This window comes from Cucumis sativus, unplaced genomic scaffold (genome assembly GCF_000004075.3).
Source record: "Cucumis sativus cultivar 9930 unplaced genomic scaffold, Cucumber_9930_V3 scaffold54, whole genome shotgun sequence".
NCBI lineage: Eukaryota > Viridiplantae > Streptophyta > Magnoliopsida > Cucurbitales > Cucurbitaceae > Cucumis > Cucumis sativus.
The window spans coordinates 1-22631 of NW_022279554.1; the positions used below are offsets into that span (position 1 = coordinate 1).

The 22631-nt window shown below is 36.5% G+C and overlaps 2 protein-coding genes and 2 long non-coding RNA genes across 5 annotated transcripts; 3 read left to right on the forward strand and 1 right to left on the reverse strand.

Moving 5' to 3' along the window:
• Nucleotides 1-1931: 1931 nt before the first annotated feature.
• On the reverse strand, nt 1932-2449 carry LOC116406001 (pectinesterase inhibitor-like). The gene is made up of 2 exons (XM_031889710.1): nt 2314-2449; nt 1932-2218 (listed from the first exon to the last, which is right to left on the reverse strand). Exons 1-2 carry the CDS (start codon nt 2447-2449, stop codon nt 1932-1934), a joined length of 423 nt encoding a protein of 140 aa, XP_031745570.1.
• A 2365-nt stretch (nt 2450-4814) lies between these two features.
• On the forward strand, nt 4815-5607 carry LOC116406030. The gene is made up of 2 exons (XR_004219101.1): nt 4815-4925; nt 5363-5607. It is a non-coding gene; the product is annotated as an uncharacterized LOC116406030 (long non-coding RNA).
• A 1779-nt stretch (nt 5608-7386) lies between these two features.
• Nucleotides 7387-8425, forward strand: LOC116406022. 2 transcript variants are annotated; one of them, XR_004219098.1, is made up of 3 exons: nt 7387-7604; nt 7830-7949; nt 8392-8425. It is a non-coding gene; the product is annotated as an uncharacterized LOC116406022 (long non-coding RNA). The 2 variants fall into 2 exon arrangements; XR_004219097.1 differs by lacking the exon at nt 8392-8425 and having other exon boundaries at nt 7830-8098.
• A 9674-nt stretch (nt 8426-18099) lies between these two features.
• On the forward strand, nt 18100-20179 carry LOC116406023 (E3 ubiquitin-protein ligase UPL6-like; the record flags this gene model as incomplete). Its single annotated transcript, XM_031889722.1, has 4 exons — nt 18100-18210; nt 19062-19142; nt 19781-19854; nt 19960-20179. Coding segments are annotated over 4 exons (348 nt in total), but the record flags the coding sequence as incomplete, so codon positions are not given.
• Nucleotides 20180-22631: the final 2452 nt, after the last annotated feature.

Below are 22631 nucleotides of genomic sequence, written 5' to 3' on the forward strand. Positions count from 1 at the left end.
TCTCGGGGTTCACTTCAACTTCTTGTCCTGAAATGATATGACCCAAATAATCAATACGTTCTTGCGCGAAGCTGCACTTCTTCTGGTTTGCATATAACTCATTCTTTCTCAGGATTTCCAATGCTAACCCAATGTGCTTCAGATGATTTTCCAAGTTCTCACTGTAGATTAGTATGTCGTCGAAAAATACTAATATGAACTTCTGCAAAAATGGTTTAAATATTGAGTTCATTAGAGCTTGGAAAGTGGATGTGGCATTAGTTAAGCCGAATGCCATAACCATAAATTCATAGTGTCCATCATGTGTTCGAAATGCTGTTTTTTCGATGTCTTCTCCACACATTTTGATCTGATGGAACCCCGCCTTTAAATCAATCTTTGAAAACCAGTTTGCTCCATTTAATTCATCGAAAAGCTCCTCAACCACCAGAATAGGGAATTTTTATCTTCAAAAAGTTCACCCAAATCAATGAATGAATAACCATGTTAATTGACTGGTTCTTTTTTTTATTTTATTTTGACATAATTACAACTAAGATGCACTTTTTTATTGAAAAGATACAAGTAAGAGGGTAAATTTTGAGTTTTCTCACTATATATGTTGCCAAAAAACCTGGTGTAAAGTGTAAGTATTTTCTTAATAATTTCATTTAAACCATGCTCAATTCTACGCAATATGAGTTTTGGTCCTTTATTATGAAAGTGCATATTTAGATTTGGTTACGAATGTTTTGTTTTATGAAAAAATCATTTGTGACTATTGTTTCAATCTTTTCAATTGAAACACGTGCACATATTCACGTGAAATATCTTAATTCTATTTAATTTTTAAATATGCTTTAGCATATAATAAACAAATATTATACAATATTAATGGTAAAATTATTATTTAAAAAAGAAAAAGAAATTCATTGTTGTAGTAATTAAATAATTGAATTAATGTATTAATATTTGATCCAATATTGTAATATATAGAATACGATAATTTTTTATTCTAATATGTCAATGTGAAATCACAAGAAATGATGCAATTTTTCACCATTCGTTACTACTTTGAATCAATTAAATCCCCTTTTGTGTGTGTTTGTTTTCTTTTGAACTTTGGGATTTCGTGACGTTTTTTTTTTCTAATGTGTAACTGCAAGAGTTTATTTTGTTTTTCTTTTACACGTACATTTTACATGTAAGTTTGGAGGAATCAATGCACCAATTTGATGTGTGTGCAACCATCTCCACTCTAAACAGAATGCATCGTATCTCGAAGATCAACTAGTCACATCCTATCAATATTAGTTACACATATTCGACATAAGGTTTTATTTTTTAAAATATAGAACTTTATTTTGTAAACTAAAAAATTGGAAAAATCTTCTTTCCAAACATTAAAATGGACACTTACAATAGAAAAGTCACAACTACGTTAGATCACAAAAAGTAATATAAATTTTTTTCGACAATTTAAGAATAAAATAGATGTATATAATTTTTTTCTCCACGAGCGCATTTAATATAGTAGAGATTTCAACGCTGATTACAAATTTAGTTTACATCATGTCAAGGTAATATTACTCTGTATTTTTTTTCCCTAAAAGAAGGTGTCCATAAATTTGTAACTTTTTGCTACTAAACCCAACTTTAATTAGTGTTTTAAAATATTTATAAAATATAGTACAACTTTAGTAATTTTTCATCGGCAGGAAATTATCTATTAATATAAGTCTATTAGTGTCTATTAGGATATTATATTTTCAAATCTCGTCTTTTATTTAGTTATTTTGATTAGTTGGAATTATCTATTAATTGATTTTTTTTATCTAATTTTAAATTTTAACCAAAGTAATCAATTCCGATCACCATCCCACTGTAATGTTATTATTTTAAAAATTAAACTTCATTTTATTTATTGATTAAAATCTTCAAGTACATAGCCTTCAAAGAAGATTGGATATAACCAAAATAATGCTGCATATATCATTTAGAGTCTTGCCATTCTTCAAAAGCAACGATGTATCCTTAGGCGGCTGTGCGAACTTATCCTGACAGTCACCAATATTAGTCATGGCACCAGAAGTTACAATATTGACACCATTAAAGTCCCCAAGTGCCAAGTCCTTTTGGGCATTTTCAATGTCACCAATAGCTTCATCATAGCTCTCAGCACAAGACGAATATCGTTGCTTAAGTTGAGGATTGGTGGCGGTTTTTGCCAGTGAGTTGGCTAAGTCAAAGATTTTTCAGCATTTGTATGAGCAAGGTTTAAGGTGTATACAGCCAAGCCTTTTAGATTTGTAGTGCCCGCAGATTTCAACACACTTGAACAAAATTGTGGATTTGAGGTTTTTGGACAGATGGTGGAAGCGACGTCATTAGATGATGCCACATTTGAAATGATGGTGAACGAAAGAACTCCAACGAGAGAGATAATAATGAGACAAGAGTTATTGGCCATTTTAATTTTTCTTTATTGTTTCCCGTCCTTATTGATATGATTCATTTGATAAATACATATATATATAGATGAAATTTAGAGAAATTGTTTGTTTTTCTTATGGAGGAGAAATGGCAGTTGTGATTACATAACTAAATAACCCATTCTAGTCTTTTGTTTGGTACTTTTATCTTGAAATAGCCCACCCAAATCAATTCATGAATAATCACATTAATTGTCTTTTTTTTTTTTTACATAATTACAACTAAGATGGGTTTATTTTTATTTTTATTCAAAAGATACGACTAAGATGTTAAATTTTGAATTTTCTCATCAATCCATTAGAGGTGACCTATGCTCCAATCTTTTCTTACCAACAATTTAGGCCTTATAAGTGTATAGAAAATTGAACAGTGAATAGGATAGTTAGGCTTTGTAAAACTTACAAGTTACATAGTCCAAACTCTGATGTCTCTTCCGTTCCTGTCCTGCTTTGATTTTACCCCCTTCTTTTCTTAAATACATTTTTCTACATTGTCGTTTCTTCTTCTCTAACTCATTTTTTCCAATTATATAACATGTCTGTATGTACCAGAAATACAGTGAGCGGAATTCATGGAAGTTTTTCCCTGTTTCAAGTTCTAAGGTATGTGCCTCCAGACATCCCAGAAGTCAATATCCTAGTGCTTTCTGTATATATATATTGAAGAATTTTCGTTGTTTACTTTTCTGGCTGAAAAGGGGGGACACGAAACTTATGTGACAGAAATCAAAGGATAACGTGTCTACAGTAAATCGAAATAAGAGTCTGGTTTTCATTGAGTTCAACGTGTTCCTCAAACAGAAACACAGGGCCGTATGCATACTTCTACGACTATAGTAGTCATCATGCTAGAGCTAAACTATTCCATAAGTTCACTATAAATTGTGAAATAAGAACTGTCTGATACTTGTCAAATAAGAATTGCATGCGTTAATCAGACTAATGTGTGGTCGAATATTACCTGAATTTGCTAAGTTTGTCCTGGACAGCTGTCTAATGTTAATTCTTTCCCCATTTCCTTTATAGGTCCCTGATATGCTATTGTGCTCCACTTTTGCCATTAACAATTATAATGTGAAAAGCTATCTCTCTGTTAAAAATACCTAGATGATGGATTAATGTGGAGTGGCCGATTAAAATGTTCTGTCATATCACACTAGTGCCTTAACATGAAAATCCAAGTGCATTACTATACAGTTATCCTTATATATAGTTGATATTCATAGTGTTCGTACTGTTTCTCTGTAGGAGTGTTAACAATTTGGATATGATAATTTCTCTTATTTGACTTTGTTCTCCGTTGCATTTGCATCTTGATCAGCTATGTTTATCTTGATTTGTTGAGCTTATGTTCTTATTGCATCTAGGCAGATGAAGTTGAAGTAGTGATTGATCCGAAGGACATTGAACTGACTACTGCAAGATCTGGGGGCGTAGGAGGTGTAACTTTACTTCAAATATTGCTTGCAATTAGCTCTCTGAATTTGTTCTCATAAAACCAAAAAAATGGTAGAATAATCTTTCTATTTTTTTCTCGTTGTCAATAATTATGCAGGGCGAAATGTCAACAAGGTGGAGACAGCAATTGATCTTTCCCCAAGCCGACAGGAAACCACATTTTTTGCACTGAAGAAAGGACTCAACTTGAGAATAAGATTCGGGCTTTTCTATTGCTACGAGCCAAACTATGAGCATCCATTACAATCATAGCATTTCTCACATCATCGTATAAATTACGTGAATGTGCACCTCATTCATACAATTTATGTATTTTTCTTTTTATGAGTACAAATTCGGGGTAGAGGATTTAAACCCGAGACCTCTTGGTTCTAAGTACATACATACAGGCGTTAGTTGAGCTTGGTTGACAATTTCTATACTTTTTAAGTAACAAATAATTGGAGAAATTTTGTGGCTATATTTATGATTTTTCTCAAAGAACTTAAGGATCTTTATTTCCATTTCTATATATTGTGGGAATTTTTGCAGACATTGATATGGGTGAAACAAAGAAAGTAAGCGAACAAACTAATATTGGACAGTTGGAGTTCAGCCCTGCACGACCCTTTGACAAAGCCCTTCCCTCACTTCTAGCCACCATTGTCCATTGTTCACACCTAACACAACCTAGTGGTAGCATGTCACTTCCTCCTTGCCAGCCAGTTCACCCCAGCCTGTAGGTCAGTCAGCCTGTTATAAAAGAAAAAAGTCAATTTTTATGTTCTTCCCCAACCGACAGTGAGCTTCACGGTGACATCTATCCTAATCTACACTGACTTTCACCCTACTTCGGCCACAACCAGACTTTCATAGTTAATAGGATGGTAATTTTGCTCGTTTCGACATTATGTACATGCATGAGTTTAATCACCCCTCCCTCCTCTTTTCCTTTTCAGTTATGAGATTAAAGTGAGGGAATGACAAGAGAAGATCATGAACCAACGAAAATTACAGGTAATTATTGTTTTTCTTTTTTTCCTTAACTCTTTTTAGCCTTTGGAAATATTAGCAAAGAACTCATGTATGATCTGCATTGAGACTGTTCTTGAGTTGCTTTCATCAGATAAGTTTATGAAGTTCTTGTTGTTGGTTTGTCATGATTTTGTTTCAATTTTTCTGGAAAACTAAGAGTTGTTACTCTTGATTTTTTTCGAGTATTTCTCAGTCTAAGAGTAATTTATCACTAAGCACATGATTTTGTTGGTAACATGCAAGATACAACCTGAATGGAATATTCAAATACCATAATGTATTTGTCAGATCATGCAAGACAATTATACAAGCAGATAATTATGCTTATAGTAGCAATCGGCAATAAAATTATTTTTAAAATTTATTTCAGTGTTCTAATTACCTTGTTATCCTAATTCCTATCTTCTTTCGCCTTGCAGATGTGTTGAAATTTGTTGTCAGAATCTGTTTGAATGATGAACTTCATGCATACAATTGTTGTGGTTGTCACAACTGGAATCTATTAAACAAAATCAAATACTTGATAATAACTACCTCTCCACACTGTTATGTTTCTAGTTTTTTCGTTTTCAATAATTTGATCGGTTTTAGACTTTTGGTTTATTTTCAATTAGAAGTAAATGAATGAAGGAAAAGATAACAGAAAAATTTGATTTTACTTTTACTATCATTTTCCTATGCTTTTTAGTTTATGGGGATAGATATTTGTTGGTGTTCCTTTTCTTAAGTTAGAAGAAAAAAGTTGGGGCATAACTTTACATGGACAATCAAGTCATATTTTTTTCTTAATTTGTGTCTTTTATAGCTAAAAGAAGAAAACTTAAGAATTACATATAAGTAGTATAAAGTCCTAATATAACCTTGATAAAAAAATTTCCTTTAATTTTTACTCTGTTTATAAACTTATGAGGTTACAAATTGCAATATATTTTCTAATACCATATTATGAATAATTTGGATAGCTGGTTGTGTTTGAAAACTGTATCTTCTTCCATCATCATTGGTTTATCGTTGCTTTCTTTTCATTTTTGTTAAATTCCAACAAATATCAAGTTGATGTGACTTTTCTTGTAGGATATGGGTAATGTTTACAATTTCAAGGATTAGAACTTTTCGTTTATGTTGTTTATCAGACCTTCTATACATCTCTACAGTTATATGATCTTTATGGTGAATACATTGTGCAAGGCCTTATAAGCGAATGACATATGTGATTTAAAATAACTGCAGCAATTAGTTTAAAATGTTGTTATATATCTACGAATTTCTTAATTGTTATATTCATTTGTCATTAGTTGTATTTAAAAGGGATGACCAGAAAAACATTAAAACAAGAGGTTTACTTTTGATAAAAGAAAAATTTAAATTTAAATTGCTAAAATAGCAAAATGTCCATGTCTAAGTGAAAAACTTGCATCCCAAATAAAATTATTCAACAATAATCACGGTCGAACTCAAACTCCCAAAAACAATGATTACATTTATTCCCTAATTTGCTAATTCATTTTGGATTAGGTTTATTTTTGACAACAATAAAAAAATTGAGGTGTGGAACAATGATATTATAAATGCCAAAGAGTAGTTAAGATGCAAAATATAAATTTATATTTGCAATATTAGGTCAAAATGAATGATAATTTAGTTAGATTTTTGTCAAATAAATAAAAATGTGAACCATACCAAAAGCAAATATAGATGCTTTTTTATTATTGAATTTTCATAGAATAAATAATAAAAAAAAGTAGAAAATATTTGCCTTTTAACTTTTTCTTTTTTAATTTTCATAGAAAATATTTAATCCAAAAATTAAATAACTCTCCTCCACGGTCAATTTTCTTTCCCCTCTTCTTCAACCTCAACGGTCTCTTTTATTTCAAATTTCTTTCCCTTTTTCTTCTCGATCGTTTACTCTGCCTCTCATCTCCCCTTCTCTTCTTCGTCTTCCTCAAACCTTGCGATTTCCTATCTCTCAAATTCCGTTTCGCTCTTCCTATACCTCCAAAATTTCGCTCTTCCTCTCTAACGTGAAGCAGCCAAGAAACTCTATCTTGCGACATACCCATCTCGTCGATCCACCACTTTCTTCTTCTTCTAGCCTTAACGGTGCCGAAATCAAGGCCGCAGACCCCCTCGAAAACCCAAGTCTTCCAAAGAAAATTCTCCACCCTCAGATCGGTTTTCGATTCCAAATCCTGAAGAGCCCGCTTCCACCTAGGCCTCCCTCTTCTAACCCGACCGTTCCTGAGAGTTCGCTATCACATACTGCATTTTTTACCTGTGTTGTTGAATCCCGATCCAAGGTAATGCTAAAATAATGTTGCTAATATCTGGAATATGGTATTATTGAATTTAGTATAAATAAATAAATAAATAAAAGAAGTATACCTGTAACAACTAACAGTTGTGGGCACTGTCGGAAAAAGGCAATGAATTTGTAAATCGAAGTGCAGATAGTTCTGTTGTTTAGGATGGAAAAGCATGAGTATCACGTTTCTATATTCAACGGACTGGTACTTGTAAAATTTAGGCTCATAATCATTTTATTATGCAGAGACTGGCAGATGGTTTAAGTAGCTGGTTCCGGAGGCAAAAGCTAACAGGTGCAGCTGGGGAGCGCTTGAAGGAAGCACGCAATATCAACCGACCACTCTCACAACTCGGGTAACCGATCAAAACTATTGGGAGATATTTTAAATTTCATTTAAGCAGTGATCTTTCCAATGATTTTTTTCTTTATTTATTTTGTAATGTCAATTAGTTGGCTAATTATTTATCAAAATGCTTGTTGATATCGCTGCCATGTTTTTATTTTGTAATGTTTGTACTTTTTAGTTGTGATTTGTGAATATGCTAGGATTGATTTTATTTGCTCTTCTGACTGTTAAGATCGGAATGATGTTGCTCATCTGAAAGAAGGCAACATCATGTGCTTGAAGACTTGTAGAGTATGGAGAGTGAATGGTCAAATTTGAGGAATCGTATCTGCTGGCTTTGTAGTCCAAACAGGTTGTCTGGCTAACTTTCTTTTTCTCATTTTCAACCAATTAGTATAGCTGTCATGTTTTTTGAATTCCTTGCCATTGTTGAGTAGTAACTTGGCATTTGTTTATTAAAAGGTTTTAATTAAGATTATGGTGTTCATAACTTTGTAGTCACACTAAATAACTTAAAAGAGTTAGTTTGACAGTTGACAAACATGATAGTAATGTGATAGTGAGTGCAAGGGTAAAAAGAGTTGCTTCTGTTGGGTTAAAGTGATGTTTGTGTTTTTTAGTGTGATGTGTTTTGTTTTCAAGTTCGTTAGTAGACATATTACTTAATTGAAAATTTTGATACCGTAGCCAGTGTAGGGGAAGATGAATGGAGGGTGCTATTAGACTAGTTAAGACTTATATGTATCCTAATTTTAGTAATATATAAAATTGAGAGAATTTCCTTTGATTTTCAGGAACAAGGATGAATAATCAATGAAAAATGAATGAAAAGGTTTATCCATGCAAGCTTCAAACCAAAGTCAAGGATGTCGATCCTTCCAGGGGAGTCCAAAGTTCCCCCCTTATTTTTCTCCATTTACTTTGATTTTCAAAAGCTTTTAGGACAGAAAAAGCAATTTTTTGAGAGGGTGTGGGTAATAGCTTGCTTAGCTTGCATGTTTAGTGTAAACTTGGGGGTTCAAATTTTGCCCAAATTTCAAAATTTTTCAGAATTCTTTCCATACAATAATGAGCATTATACCTCCTTAGCTTAATTAGATCTTGCATAAAAAAGCATGATTGGCAACCCTTGAGCACTGAGCTCGAGTTTATGATGTGAAATTCTGAATTTTGATGAGTATTTGTGCTGAAATTTGAGCATAAGCTGCTGTCTTTTTTGTTTTAAGCTCCTTTTAGCTATTTCTTATTGAGATGTGAATGCATGATTGAGAAAATGGTATGTGTGTTGTGAATGCTTGATTGCATGTATAATAAATAAGTGCATGGATACTTTTCTAGCTTTGTCTTCCTTTGTTGCTTTGTCATGACTTACCTATGACGCACTTAGTCCAAACCTAGCCTAGATAGAGTAACAAAGGATATGAGGCACTCTTTAGAAACTGGGATGGTTTTAACAAGTTTATCTTGTCAAACATGAGTTAGAAGCCTCTTGTCTAGCCACAGTGAACTAAATCCCTTTAGAAAAGGGTCGACATTAACAAAACTTATTGTCACTTCGAAGGGAGCAATCAAACTTAATTAGTAACTAAATGTAGAACCATAGAAAGGTTAGCCCACCGGTTCTAGCAAGACCTTGTTACCACATTGCATACCAAAGAAACAAAAGAGAGACTTGCAAATGCAAAACGTAAAAAGGTTAGACAATCAAGAGCTATAAAAAAACAAACAACACATGCAATATACATTAGAAAAATCCCATAAAAAAGCAAAGAGCCAACTTGGTTCGGTCGAGTAGAATGTGTTGAGTTCCCTAACTATCAGAGCTTTTAGCAGAAAACTTTACTTTTGGCCTAACCAAAACCAAACCACCTACTCTTAGCGTTCTAAAGTTAGCATCGAGTTTGATGAGGGCTTTGAAAAGAGGAGGAATCCTCCCCGTTCCATAGTAGGGGGAAAACGAGGCTTGTTGTCACTCCGAAGGGAGCAGTCAAACTTAGAAATTAAGTTTAGAACCATAGAAAGCTTAGCCCACCGGTTCTAGCAAGACCTTGTTACCACATTGCATACCAAAGAAACAAAAGAGAGACTTGCAAATGCAAAACGTAAAATGGTTAGACAATCAAGAGCTATAAAAAAACAAACAACACATGCAATATACATTAGAAAAATCCCATAAAAAAGCAAAGAGCCAACTTGGTTCGGTCAAGTAGAATGTGTTGAGTTCCCTAACTATCAGAGCTTTTAGCAGAAAACTTTACTTTTGGCCTAACCAAAACCAAACCACCTACTCTTAGCGTTCTAAACTTAGCATCGAGTTTGATGAGGGCTTTGAAAAGAGGAGGAATCCTCCCCGATCCACATTAGGGGGAAAACAAGGCTTGTTGTCACTCCGAAGGGAGCAGTCAAACTTAGCATTGAGTTTGACGAGGGCTTTGAAAAGAGGAGGAATCCTCCCCGTTCCATAGTAGGGGGAAAACGAGGCTTGTTGTCACTCCGAAGGGAGCAGTCAAACTTAGAAACTAAGTTTAGAACCATAGAAAGGTTAGCCACCGGTTCTAGCAAGACCTTGTTACCACATTGCATACCAAAGAAACAAAAGAGAGACTTGCAAATGCAAAACGTAAAAAGGTTAGACAATCAAGAGCTATAAAAAAACAAACAACACATGCAATATACATTAGAAAAATCCCATAAAAAAGCAAAGAGCCAACTTGGTTCGGTCAAGTAGAATGTGTTGAGTTCCCTAAGTATCAGAGCTTTTAGCAGAAAACTTTACTTTTGGCCTAACCAAAACCAAACCACCTACTCTTAGCGTTCTAAACTTAGCATCGAGTTTGATGAGGGCTTTGAAAAGAGGAGGAATCCTCCCGATCCACATTAGGGGAAAAACAAGGCTTGTTGTCACTTTGAAGGGAGCAGTCAAACTTAGCATTGAGTTTGACGAGGGCTTTGAAAAGAGGAGAAATCCTCCCCGTTCCATAGTAGGGGAAAACGAGGCTTGTTATGAGGGTTTTCCCTTGGGAAATTATTATAAAAGTGACAAATGAAAATATTGATTGGTTTCTGAACCACTGTGGTGCCCTTGTTTGTTATTTTCCCTTATGTTGCTCTATGCTTGGTTTTCTAATTGATAATATCATCTTAAAGTGTTCTAATTGATAGCACATATCTCTTAGTGTTAGTACTTTCTTACCTTTCTCTCTCTTACATATATAGGGATATGTTGAGCATTTTCGCTAGCAAGGATTATGTACTTAACAAGGCCTTAGTGGATTAGAGAGTTAAGAAATTTGCATATGCTTGCATCCAGACTGTACACCATAATAGGTAATTAGTTTTTTCCATTTCAACATTCCTTATTAAAAACTTATCCTTTTTAACGTTTTGAATGGAAACAAATGTTTGATCTATCATTGTTGATTTTGTTGGCTTTCTATGCTGTGATCCTTTAATTGTATATGATATATTTCTTTTGTTGAAAAGTGATATATTTCTTAGATTTTGTTCAGATATATATAATGACATAAAGGTTTTTTTACCTTCAGCTAACGAATTCAGACTAATCTTATTTATATATATGATAAGTTGTCTTTATTTTTCCTCTGAATTATTCTTACTTGATGTTGTTCTTGATAGAAACCAATTGAGGAATCAACTTTTGGCTGCACCTGTGAACTCTAACACACCTGCAACTCTATTGTTAGACACAATTATTTTCTTATTACAACCTGAACTCCCATGGGTTTGTAAAATTGTTGGTTACTTCCTGGAAAGAAATGCATATGCGTTGATTAGGGATATCACTTTGACAGGGAAGGTATAAATGTACTTCCTTTTTTTCTACTTGCAAGTGGTTTTTTTTATAGATATTCTGTTTTGCCGTGGATTATCCTCTGCAGGTGTTTTCAGAGAACTAATTCACACTCAAACTATTGCAGGAAAGTGCAGATTCACATTCCAAGAGTTCATTGGCTTCTCTAGAACATCTGCTGTCTCTTTTGAGTTCTCATGTTGGTAAGAAGCCATGTTGTTGCCCACGTGTTGATCCCAATTGGAGTTTCTCCTCTCAAATTCTTACTCTTCCTTTACTGTGGCGGACATTCACATTTCACACCTCTCTCTACCCAATGGACAAAGTTGCATGTGTCATCCTCTACTAGGTTCGTGTACCTTGCTGTTTGGATATAATGGCGTTAGTAATGGTTTAAAGGTCATGTTTTCTCAATAACGAGAAACATAACATGCATGTACTTCATTTAAAAAAGAAAAAAAAACTCTATAGATTTTTTTTGAAAAGATCTTTTTAAGTACAACTTGGTGTGGGACATAAAAAATTATGACTATTCTAGCATACAGAATGGAGTTAGTTCCAGTACTCTGGAGTTTTATTAAAAAGTGCCACGAGAATAAAAAATGGTCATCCTTTTCAGAGAAATTGGCATATTTATCAGGAGATGCACCTGGTTGGCTATTACCTTTGGCTGTTTTTTTGTCCTGTGTACAAGTAAGATTATCTTCTTTATTCCTGTTCCTCTACTTTTGAATTTCGCTTTAATTCCTCATCTGATGTTATATAATTATATGGTATGTTATAAGATTCGGCATGTCCTGATCACTTCTTTCCTTATCAATCAGGCACATGCTCATAATAATTGACAATGAGGAGTTTTATGAGCAGGAGAAGCCACTATCGTTAAAGAACAGATGCCTGATCGTTATTTTAAGACAGGTGAGCTCTTTAATTCCATCATATGTCCAAAAAGATACCCATACCCTCCCACTCAAGACACTTAAGTAATTGCTCAGAGAAATAACAAAATACTTGGCCCCACTCTAACAAACACATTCCTAAGGGCCCACACAAATAGAAAAATACCAACTAACTCTCAATCATTCTTTCTTCTTCCTATTCTTGTCTCTACGGGAATACACGTTTACTATGGGAGGTCTATCATTATCCGCCCCCAAAGAGCCACCTTGTCCTCAAGGTGGAATTCAGGAAACTGTTCTTGAATAAGAGCAGCTTGTTCCCATGTTGCACTTTCAAGTGTCCCCTCACTCCAACGGATCAAAACTTCTAAGTTGTCCTCCTTTTCTATTGTTTTGCGAACTCCCAATACTTCTACTGGAGACACTTGCATAGACAAATCAGCAGCCAAATCTTTTGGAATTGGGAATAATGGCCTGTTTGAACTCACACCTTGCGAAGAACAGAAACATGAAAGATGGGTGTATAAGCGATTCCTTGGGAAAGGCCAAACGGTATGCAACGAAACCAATTCGTGCCACGATCATAAATGGACCAATGAATCTTGGGGCCAATTTGGGGTGCTTAAAACGGCTGAGAGAGGACTGTTGGTAAGGGCGTAACTTCACATACACCCAATCATGAACCTTAAACAGAACCTCCTGTCTTTTAGCATTAGCATATTTGACCATTCGCTGCTGTGCTTTCAGTAAATTGGCCTTCAAAACACCCAAAATTTCATCTCTTTCTTTCATCAAATGGTCTACTTCATTCACCCGACTCGAGCCCTTCACATACGGTAATATAGAGGGGGTGGTCGCCCATAGAGGGCCTCGAAGGGGGTCATCAATATGGCTGTACGGACTGTTGTATTATAGCTCAATTCAACCCAAGCTAGCCATTTAACCCACTGTTTAGGTGTGTTCATAGCAAAACACCGTAGATACGTCTCCACCCCTCGATTGACAACTTCTGTTTGACCATCCGTTTGGGGGTGGTAAGTGGTGCTTCGTCTCAACTGAGTTTCCAACAACCTCCACAACTCTTCCCAGAATAGACTTGTGAAAATACGATCACGATCCGACACTATACTTCGGGGGCATCCATGCAAACGAATAATCTCTCGCATAAAAACAGCAGCAACCACTTTTGCACCAAATGGATGTTTCAAGGGAATGAAATGTGCATACTTGGAAAGACGATCCGCAACTACCAATATAACATCATAACGCTCGGATTTGTGGAGCCCTCAATAAAATCCATACTAATATCTTCCCACACACGGTCCGGAATGGGTAATGCTTGAAGGAAACCAGCCGGAGTTAAAGACAAGTATTTGGCTTGCTGACACACGGAACATTCAGCAACATAGGTGCGGATATGGGCTTTCATACCTCGCCAATAGACCTCCCTTGCTAGCCTTTGATATGTTTTCAATGCACCATGATGTCCCCCTATCGGGCTGTTATGGAACTCAGCTAATAATAAAGTAATATCAGGTGAATCCTCCTCCTTGTAGCAAATATCCATCTGCTGGCTGTCCATTTATCAAGGACAATCGAATATTGTTAAGAGATTCATTTCCAGCCACTTGATCGATGAAAACCGAAGGGTTTAGCCCGCCCACAATACTTACGAGGCCCAATTCAAATACCGGTGGTAATCTCTATAAGGCATCGGCCGCTTTGTTTTCCAATCCTTTCTTGTACTCAATCACAAAATCATACCCCAATAGTTTAGCGATCCATCTCTGATATTCTCCCCCGATAGCCCGTTGTTCAAGAAGAAACTTCAAACTTTTCTGATCTGTACGCACCACAAAAGGCTTACCCAATAGATATGGTCGCCATTTTTGAACAGCCAGCACTATTGCCATAAGCTCCCGTTCATAAACAGCCTTAAACCTATGGGTAATAGGTAAAGCTTGACTGAAAAAGGCCACTGGTCGTTGATTTTGCATTAGGACAGCCCCAATACCCACACCCGAAGCATCAGTTTCCAGCACAAAACTTTGTGAAAAATCAGGAATACCTAGCATCGGGACAGACATCATTGCTGACTTTTAACTGCTGAAATGCGTTCTCGGTCGTCTCATTCCACTTAAAGTTACCTTTTTTTAACAGTTGTGTCAAGGGGGGCAGCCAATAGAACCGTAGTTTGCAACGAATTTCCGATAATACCCCGTTAGCCCCAAAAAACCCACCTAGCTCCTTCACGTTCTTGGGTGCTGGCCATTTAACCATCGCTTCTATTTTTGTTGGATCCGCTGCCACCCCCTCTGAAGAAATAACATGGCCCAAGTATTCAATTTTGTCAACCGCAAATTGGCATTTTTTAAAGTTGGCTACCAGTTGATGAGCTACTAGAGTTTCCAAAACCATTGCCAATTGGTGCAAATGCTCGTCCAAGGACTTGCTGTAAATTAAGATGTCATCAAAGAAAACCAAAACAAACTTGCGTAAATATGGGCGAAGAACATCACTCATGATTGATTGGAATGTTGCCGGAGCATTTCAACCCAAACAGCATCACAAGGAATTCATAGGGCCCCTCGTGGGTTCGAAACGCTGTTTTGTGAACATCGGCTGCCCGCACCCGAATTTGCTGATAACCTAACTTTAAATCAATTTTGGAGAATATGGTTGCCCCAAATAATTTGTCCAACAGTTCATCAACAACAGGAATCAGATACTTATCTGGTATAGTGGCAAGATTCAGTGCTCGGTAATCAACGCAAAATTGCCAGCTACCATCCTTTTTCTTAACAAGGAGCACTGAAAAGGCACTTTTGCTTGGCTGAATTATTCCGGCTAGCAGCATTTCCTTAACTAGTTTCTCTATCTCATCTTTCTAAAATTGGGGATAACGATACGGGCGCACGTTCACTGCACGAGCCCCTGGTTCTAATTCAATAGCATGATCATGATCGCGAGGTGGGGGTAATTGATTGCTTGGTTCAAACACAACGCTAAAGGACTGAAGAACTTTTTGAATTTCTGGTTGTAGTTTACTCAAGTAGTCTGCTATGTGTTCCCTTGCTTCGCCCACTCCCCACTGTACAACTGCACTTAATTCGATTGACACGCCTTGATCTTCCTTCTCAAAGGTTTTCATTATCGATTTCAGTGACACTTGGGATCTTACTAAACTTCTATCCCCTTGAAGAATTACCACCCATTCACCCAGTGAGAATTCCATCTCCGACAACTTGTAATAAAAAATTACTTTCCCTAACATTTCCAACCAAGTAACTCCTAATATAACGTCAGCACTCCGAGTGGTAGAGGGAGAAAATCGTGAGTGATTGATAAATTGGCGATTGTCAGGTTTACATCCTTACACACACTGGTTGCTTGGACTATGCCTCCGGTTCCCAGAACAACCCCATATGCATCCATGGTTTCTACTGAAATTTTTAGCTCTTTGACTACCTCTTCTGCAATAAAATTGTGCGTGGCTCCCCATCGATCAGCACCACAACCTCACGTCCCCTTATTTCTCCTTTAATTTTTATGGTTTTCGGCGAATTGAAACCTACCAATGAATTTATCGACAGATTCACTATTTTTGTATTGACTTCCTTATTCCCGTTGGTTTCGATTTCTTCCCCCACTTGATCGGTTTTGTCACTTAAGTCTTCCCCTTCTTGTACAGCAATGATGTTCAATTCACGTCTTTTGCAGCGGTGCCCTAGACTAAACTTCTCGTCACATCTAAAACACAAACCTTTTTCCTTCTTAATCCGCACTTCGTTGTCAGTCATTCGGCGGTATGGTTGAGACAACGTACTCTTCGCGCCCGATTCCTGGCGATGAAGTAATCGTCGTGGACGAGTACGACGAATTCGGCTAGGGTAATCGTTAATCGTTCGTGATGTAGCGACCCCGATCTGAGGCCTTTGACCCAGTTTGACTTCTCGACCTGCTTGGCCCACTATTTGACATTTTAATTGATAAATTAGGGTTTCCACTTGCCCCATGAATTCTCTTCAATTGAACCACTCGATCATCTTCTCAATTATTTGGGCCATTAACATTTTAGCCTCTAGGCCCACTGAATTCAATTTTCAGATCTCACTTTGAATCTCTTCCTTCAGCCCACACACAAACTTACTTTCTAGGGCTGCATCACTCATATCTTTAAGGCCGACGAAAATTGTTCAAATCGCCGCCGGTAATCCCTCACGGTGGTCTCCTGCTGTAATTTCATCAACCTTGCGTGTTTATCTCCTTGGTCGGACGCTTTGAATCTGGCCCACAGAAGCTATCGGAATTCTGTCCAGCTGCCGATTTTCTTTCTATCCTCCTTCCATTGATACCAGTCCAAAGCTTCCCCCTCCAAGCACAGGACCGCCGCATCCAACTTATCTCTCTTCGTCAGATATTCACCACAAAATAGCGCTCCACACGTTGTAGCTATCCATCCACATTCTCTTCTTCCTCCCCTTTAAATATCGACACCTCCAGTTTTCGTAGCCTCATGTCAAAAAGGGGTATCTCACGAATATTTGGTGCACATGGTACTCCAACTCCCTCATCCACCACTGGGTTAGTTTTTTGTTCACTTTTTTCTTCTTGAACTTGTTCCTCATTCATTATTCCCTTTCCCTTGTCCGTAATCATTCTTTCACTAGATGTGGATCCTTTTGAAGCACTTCCCATCACTCCCATCCTGTGTATTAACAATTTCATATCCTCACTCAATTTTTACAGATTATCCTCAATCTTTTGTTCAGCCATTGTACTTCGAACTTCTGCTTCCGCAAATTGTTTCTTCATCTTCCTTTCAAATGCTAATTGTCGTTCTTCTACTTGTAAAAATTTTGCTTCTACTCTACTTTCCATTTCAGTCGTCCCTGTGGTTACTCCCTCTAAACCTTCTTCCAGTTCAACTATCCTAGCTTCCATCTTACCAACCATACCAGGAAAGATGGCTCTGATACCAAAATTGTTAAGGCTTTAGCCACAATTTTATTTATCAACTGTGGGGAAGGATTTGAGAGCTCCCCAGTTTCTCCACGCTCTAATGAGAGTCTATACCAAAATCATATGTCCAAAAAGATACCCATACCCTCCCACGCAAGACACTTAAGTAATTGCTCAGAGAAATAATAAAATACTTGGCCCCACTCTAACAAACACATTCCTAAGGGCCCACACAAATGGAAAAATACCAACTAACTCTCAATCATTCTTTCTTCTTCCTATTCTTGTCCCTACGGGAATACACCTTTACTATGGGAGGTCTATCAGCTTTCTATATAATTTATGAGAGTTTAATATTGCATGGTTGCATGGTATAAAGATGGAATAATATTTAACCCAACATTGAATATTTCCAATGTTTATCATCACAACATGTATAACTATCTAAATGACTTGCCATCCTTGGATCCTGAATTGTATCGCCACCTTATTTTCTTAAAGGTGTGTATTCCCTGGTATCACTTTTAGCTGATACCACACTTAGCCTGTTGATCAATGATCTAGATCAATCTAGTATCCTGGTAGAATCTTTTTCTCACTTCTTATCTTAAATCATGAAGGTGACATTCCTGAACTAGAGCTATATTTTGTTATTATAAACAATGAATATGGAAAGCAAATTGAAGAAGAGCTACTTCCTGGAGGAAAAAACCGTCGTGTCACCTGTGAAAATGTCATCACATTCATTCATCTTGTTGCCAATCATCGTTTGAACTTTCAGCATAGTTTGTCCCTTGTTTATCCAATGTGTCTCCCTACTCCAATGTTGATTGAAAACATGTCCTCCTCAGATACGACAGCAAAGTTCTCATTTTTTGAGAGGGATTCAGCAGCTTATACAGAAAGAATGGATCAACATGTTCAATGAGCATGAATTCCAGGTATCACTAACTCACTGAGATAGTAACGTGGTTTGCATGAAAAGGCTGTTTTGCTGTTATATAATCTCTTGATGACTCGTTTATCATTGCACATCAACTGCCTCATGTGCCTTGAATCCTGTTTCATGCTAGTATTAATTATACTATTTGGGAAAGAAGTATGTTAAAGGAGGAACATTTTTTCTCCTAGACCATACAAAGTCAGTAGGGTTAAGCACTTAGATTTGCATTTTTATTCTTCTTATTGTGTGGGTGTGTGGGTGGGGGAGGGGGGAGGGGGTTAGTAGTTTTGATAATGTGCCATTGTCGACCTTTAATTTTCATGTGACGTGAAACACTAAACTAATTAAAGCAAGAACCTAGAATGATTAGGAGTACACTTGATCTTGTGATCTGGGCAGCAACCAACCAAAGCCTAAACCCTAGAGGCATCAGGGTCTTCCTTATTGAGTTCACCTGAAGGAATAGATGTGGGTTTCCTTGATGAAGTGAAGATTCAGGTTCTGGATAAGGAAACTAGTCTTCCTTAAGATTCAAGTTGTTCATTTTCGAAGAGGCACAATGCTCGTAAAAGTGTAGAGGCAGAATTTTACTAATCATTAAAATCTGAGAAATAAACAAAGTGAACTAGATTATTTTTAGCCTACATGGACTCTAAGTGGTGACAACTGAAGTCCTTGTAAGGGGAAAAGATGTGGGAAAAAAAGTTCCCTTGCGATGGGAAATGATAAGAAAAACATAAAGAGAACCCTAATTTAGGTCAAATCATGGACCAATGGCTAAATACTATGAAGTTTTGTTGCTGGTCTTTTGTGGTTCCAGGATAAATCGAGTGGTCTATTTCATTTCAGCTTTCAATATCAGGTTCACTGGACAACTTGGATGTTGATGACCTACGGACACATACTACTTATTCAAGTGGTTATCATAGGGTAAGTTCTATTAAACCCTTTTTTCTATATATGTATTTTTGTTTCTTTTCTTTTCTGCGTAATTGTTTTGCATATTGTGTTCGATAAAATTTTGAAAATTTGAAATCTTGCAAGAAGATTAGTTACAATTAATCTTCCTTTGGAGGTTGAACAATTCTTGGTTTAGGATATCGAATACTAGATTTATTGTAGTGCAATCGGAATTGTGATGTCAAGTCAATTAAATTTCATAATTGTAGATGATGTTGGAAGATCTCACCCGGGTAATTGGGAGATGGTTTTGAAGTCTTTGGAGTTTAGGGAGTTGGTCATCGTTTAGATTCTTTTTAATATTTTTCAATTAATTTCGAATTCATACAATGTATATGCCTGTATTAGTGTTTGAAACTGGGTGATAAATTGATTACCATTATTCAGACTTCTAGTCCTCTCTTATGTTTCTATGACTATGAAAACAAACTTTGGACTTGTATTGTTTGTAATGCTCTGTTTGGTCAGGCACAACCATGATCAAGAAATTTGTGATAGGAAACAGAGAAATATCTTCACTTTTTTAATGATGTTCTTTTATGCTTCTGCTGGATTGAAAAACCAAATGTGGGAACTTCGAAATTTGAATTTTTATTTCATGCTTTCAGGAGCATTATGTCATTGAGATGTTTTGGGAAGTTATCAAAAGTTTCTCAATGGAAAACCAAAAGAAATTTCTGAAGTCAGTATTTTCATTACACATCAGTTGGTTACTTCTTGTCTCAAGTTGGCTTAAAGAAAAACTGAACTTCAGAAATATAACAATTGTATCTTGCTTTTTCATTAGGTTTGTAACTGGTTACTCTCGAGGACCACTTCGTATCCTCATTATTCTTAATTATTTGTTTTGGTTTCCCTTAAGGGGATAAGTTGGTTCCTTCTAGAGCTTAAACTAATTTATCCTGCTAGCAAAAATCATGTGAAAAAGTAACTCAGTATGAGACAAGGTACATTTCTGACTAGTACTTTATTGTGCAGAGACTGGCAGATGGTTTAAGTAGCTTTAAAACAAGTGAATAAATCTTATTGATTTACCTGGTTCCGGAGGCAGAAGCTAACAGGTGCAGCTGGGGAGCGCTTGAAGGAAGCACGCAATATCAACCGATCACTCTCACAACTCGGGTAACCGATCAAAACTATTGGGAGATATTTCAAATTTCATTTAAGCAGTGATCTTTCCAATGATTTTTTTCTTTATTTATTTTGTAATGTCAATTAATTGGCTAATTATTTATCAGAATGCTTGTTGATATCGCTGCATGTTTTATTTTGTAATGTTTGTACTTTTTAGTTGTGATTTGTGAATATGCTAGGATTGATTTGATTTGCTCTTCTGACTGTTAAGATCGGAATGATGTTGCTCATCTGAAAGAAGGCAGCATCATGTGCTTGAAGACTTGTAGAGTATGGAGAGTGAATGGTCAAATTTGAGGAATCGTATCTGCTGGCTTTGTAGTCCAAACAGGTTGTCTGGCTAACTTTCTTTTTCTCATTTTCAACCAATTAGGATAGCTGTCATGTTTTTTGAATTCCTTGCATTGTTGAGTAGTAACTTGGCATTTGTTTATTAAAAGGTTTTAATTAAGATTATGGTGTTCATAACTTTGTAGTGTCACACTAAATAACTTAAAAGAGTTAGTTTGATAGTTGACAAACATGATAGTAATGTTATTGAATAATGACATTCCTAGTACTTCTGCCAAAAGGAAATCTTTCCCGGCCCAACGAGTGATATTAAAATCCCCACCTATGCACCAGGCCACGGCCGAACAATCAGCCAAGGAAGACAATTCGGGCCAAACCAATTTCCTTTCTCTGCAACCACAAGGGCCATAGACATTTGTGATCCAACAAACCTTTTTGCACAAAGTGAGGCATTTGATTGACAAAGAGAGGCGTCTTTTAATGACCTCTGTTACAGATATTTTACTGTGTCCCACATGGTAAGAATTCCCCCAGAAGATCCAACAGAAGCCACATAATCCCAGCCAATATCCTTAGAACTCCACAATGATTTTATAAAAGCCGAGTTCAAGGTGTCCTTCTTAGATTCTTGAATCATGACTACAATTGTTGATGAATTTTTTAAGTGTTGCACGTTTAGAGGAGTCGTTCAAACCCTTAGTGTTCCAGGAGACAACCTTAATAATGACTGGGAGGAGGAAAAGGCAGTTGCACATCTAATTTAAGCCAGAATGATTCCACAATCACCGACTATAGACACTAAATCTTTAGGCAAATCCAGGGGAATTTTAATAGGGAGAATATCTTCATCATTGAACAAGACATTCAGATCCATCCCATTAATTTCTGGGACTAATTTAGGGTCAACTTCAGTGTTGGGGACTGCCAATTTAACTGATCTCAACAGTAAGTTGATTAAGTTGGGCAGTAGGAGGGACACGAGACAAGGCATCTGCTGCTTTGTTTTCTAGTCCCGGTTTATACACGACATCAAAATTGTAGCCAAGAAGCTTAGCAATCCACCTCTGATGTTGAGGTTGGATAACCCTTTGTTCCAATAAAAGTTTCAATGATCGTTGATCAGTTTTCACTACAAACCTCTTGCCCAAAAGATAAGGTCTACAGCGTTGCACAGCCAAAACTACAGCCATTAATTCCCGTTCATAAACTGGTTTAGCACGATCCCTCATAGCTAATGTCTGGCTCAAAATAAGCAATTGGCCGATGATTTTGAATTAAGACAGCACCTACCCCGTATCCAGAAGCATCGGTCTCTATTTCAATTGGTAAGGAAAAATCTGGCAGTGCTAAGATTGGGAGAGTCATCGTAGCCATCTTTAAATTCTCAAAAGCTTCAGCAGCTGCAACAGTCCATTCATATGCTCCTTTCTTCAATAATTGAGTCAAAGGAGCAGCCACACTTCCATAATTCATTACAAATCTTCGATAATTCCTGTCAACCCAAGAAATCCACGAACTTCACGGACATTAGTGGGCACGGGCCATTCTTTGATAGATCTAATTTTCTCGGGATCAACCTCTACACCCTTGCCCGAAATTATATGGCCAAGATACTCCACTTTCATTTTGGCAAACCCACACTTGTGCATATTAGCATATAATTTATTCTCTCGCAGCACCTCTAGCACCCATTCTAAATGTTGAAGATTTTCATCCAAACTTCTGCTGTAAATTAATATATCATCAAAAAAGACTAAGAAAACCTGTGTAGGTAAGGTTTAAAGATACTATTCATCAAAGCTTGAAACGTTGATGGTGCATTGGTGAGCCCAAAAGGCATGACAAGAAACTCATAATGCCCCTCGTGAGTTCTAAAAGCTGTTTTCTTCACATCCTTTTTACACATTCTAATTTGATGATATCCCGCCTTGAGATCAATCTTCGAAAATATATTAGCCCCATTAAGTTCATCAAACAATTCCTCTACTACTGGAATAGGAAACTTGTCTGGAACGGTCACACTATTCAACGCAC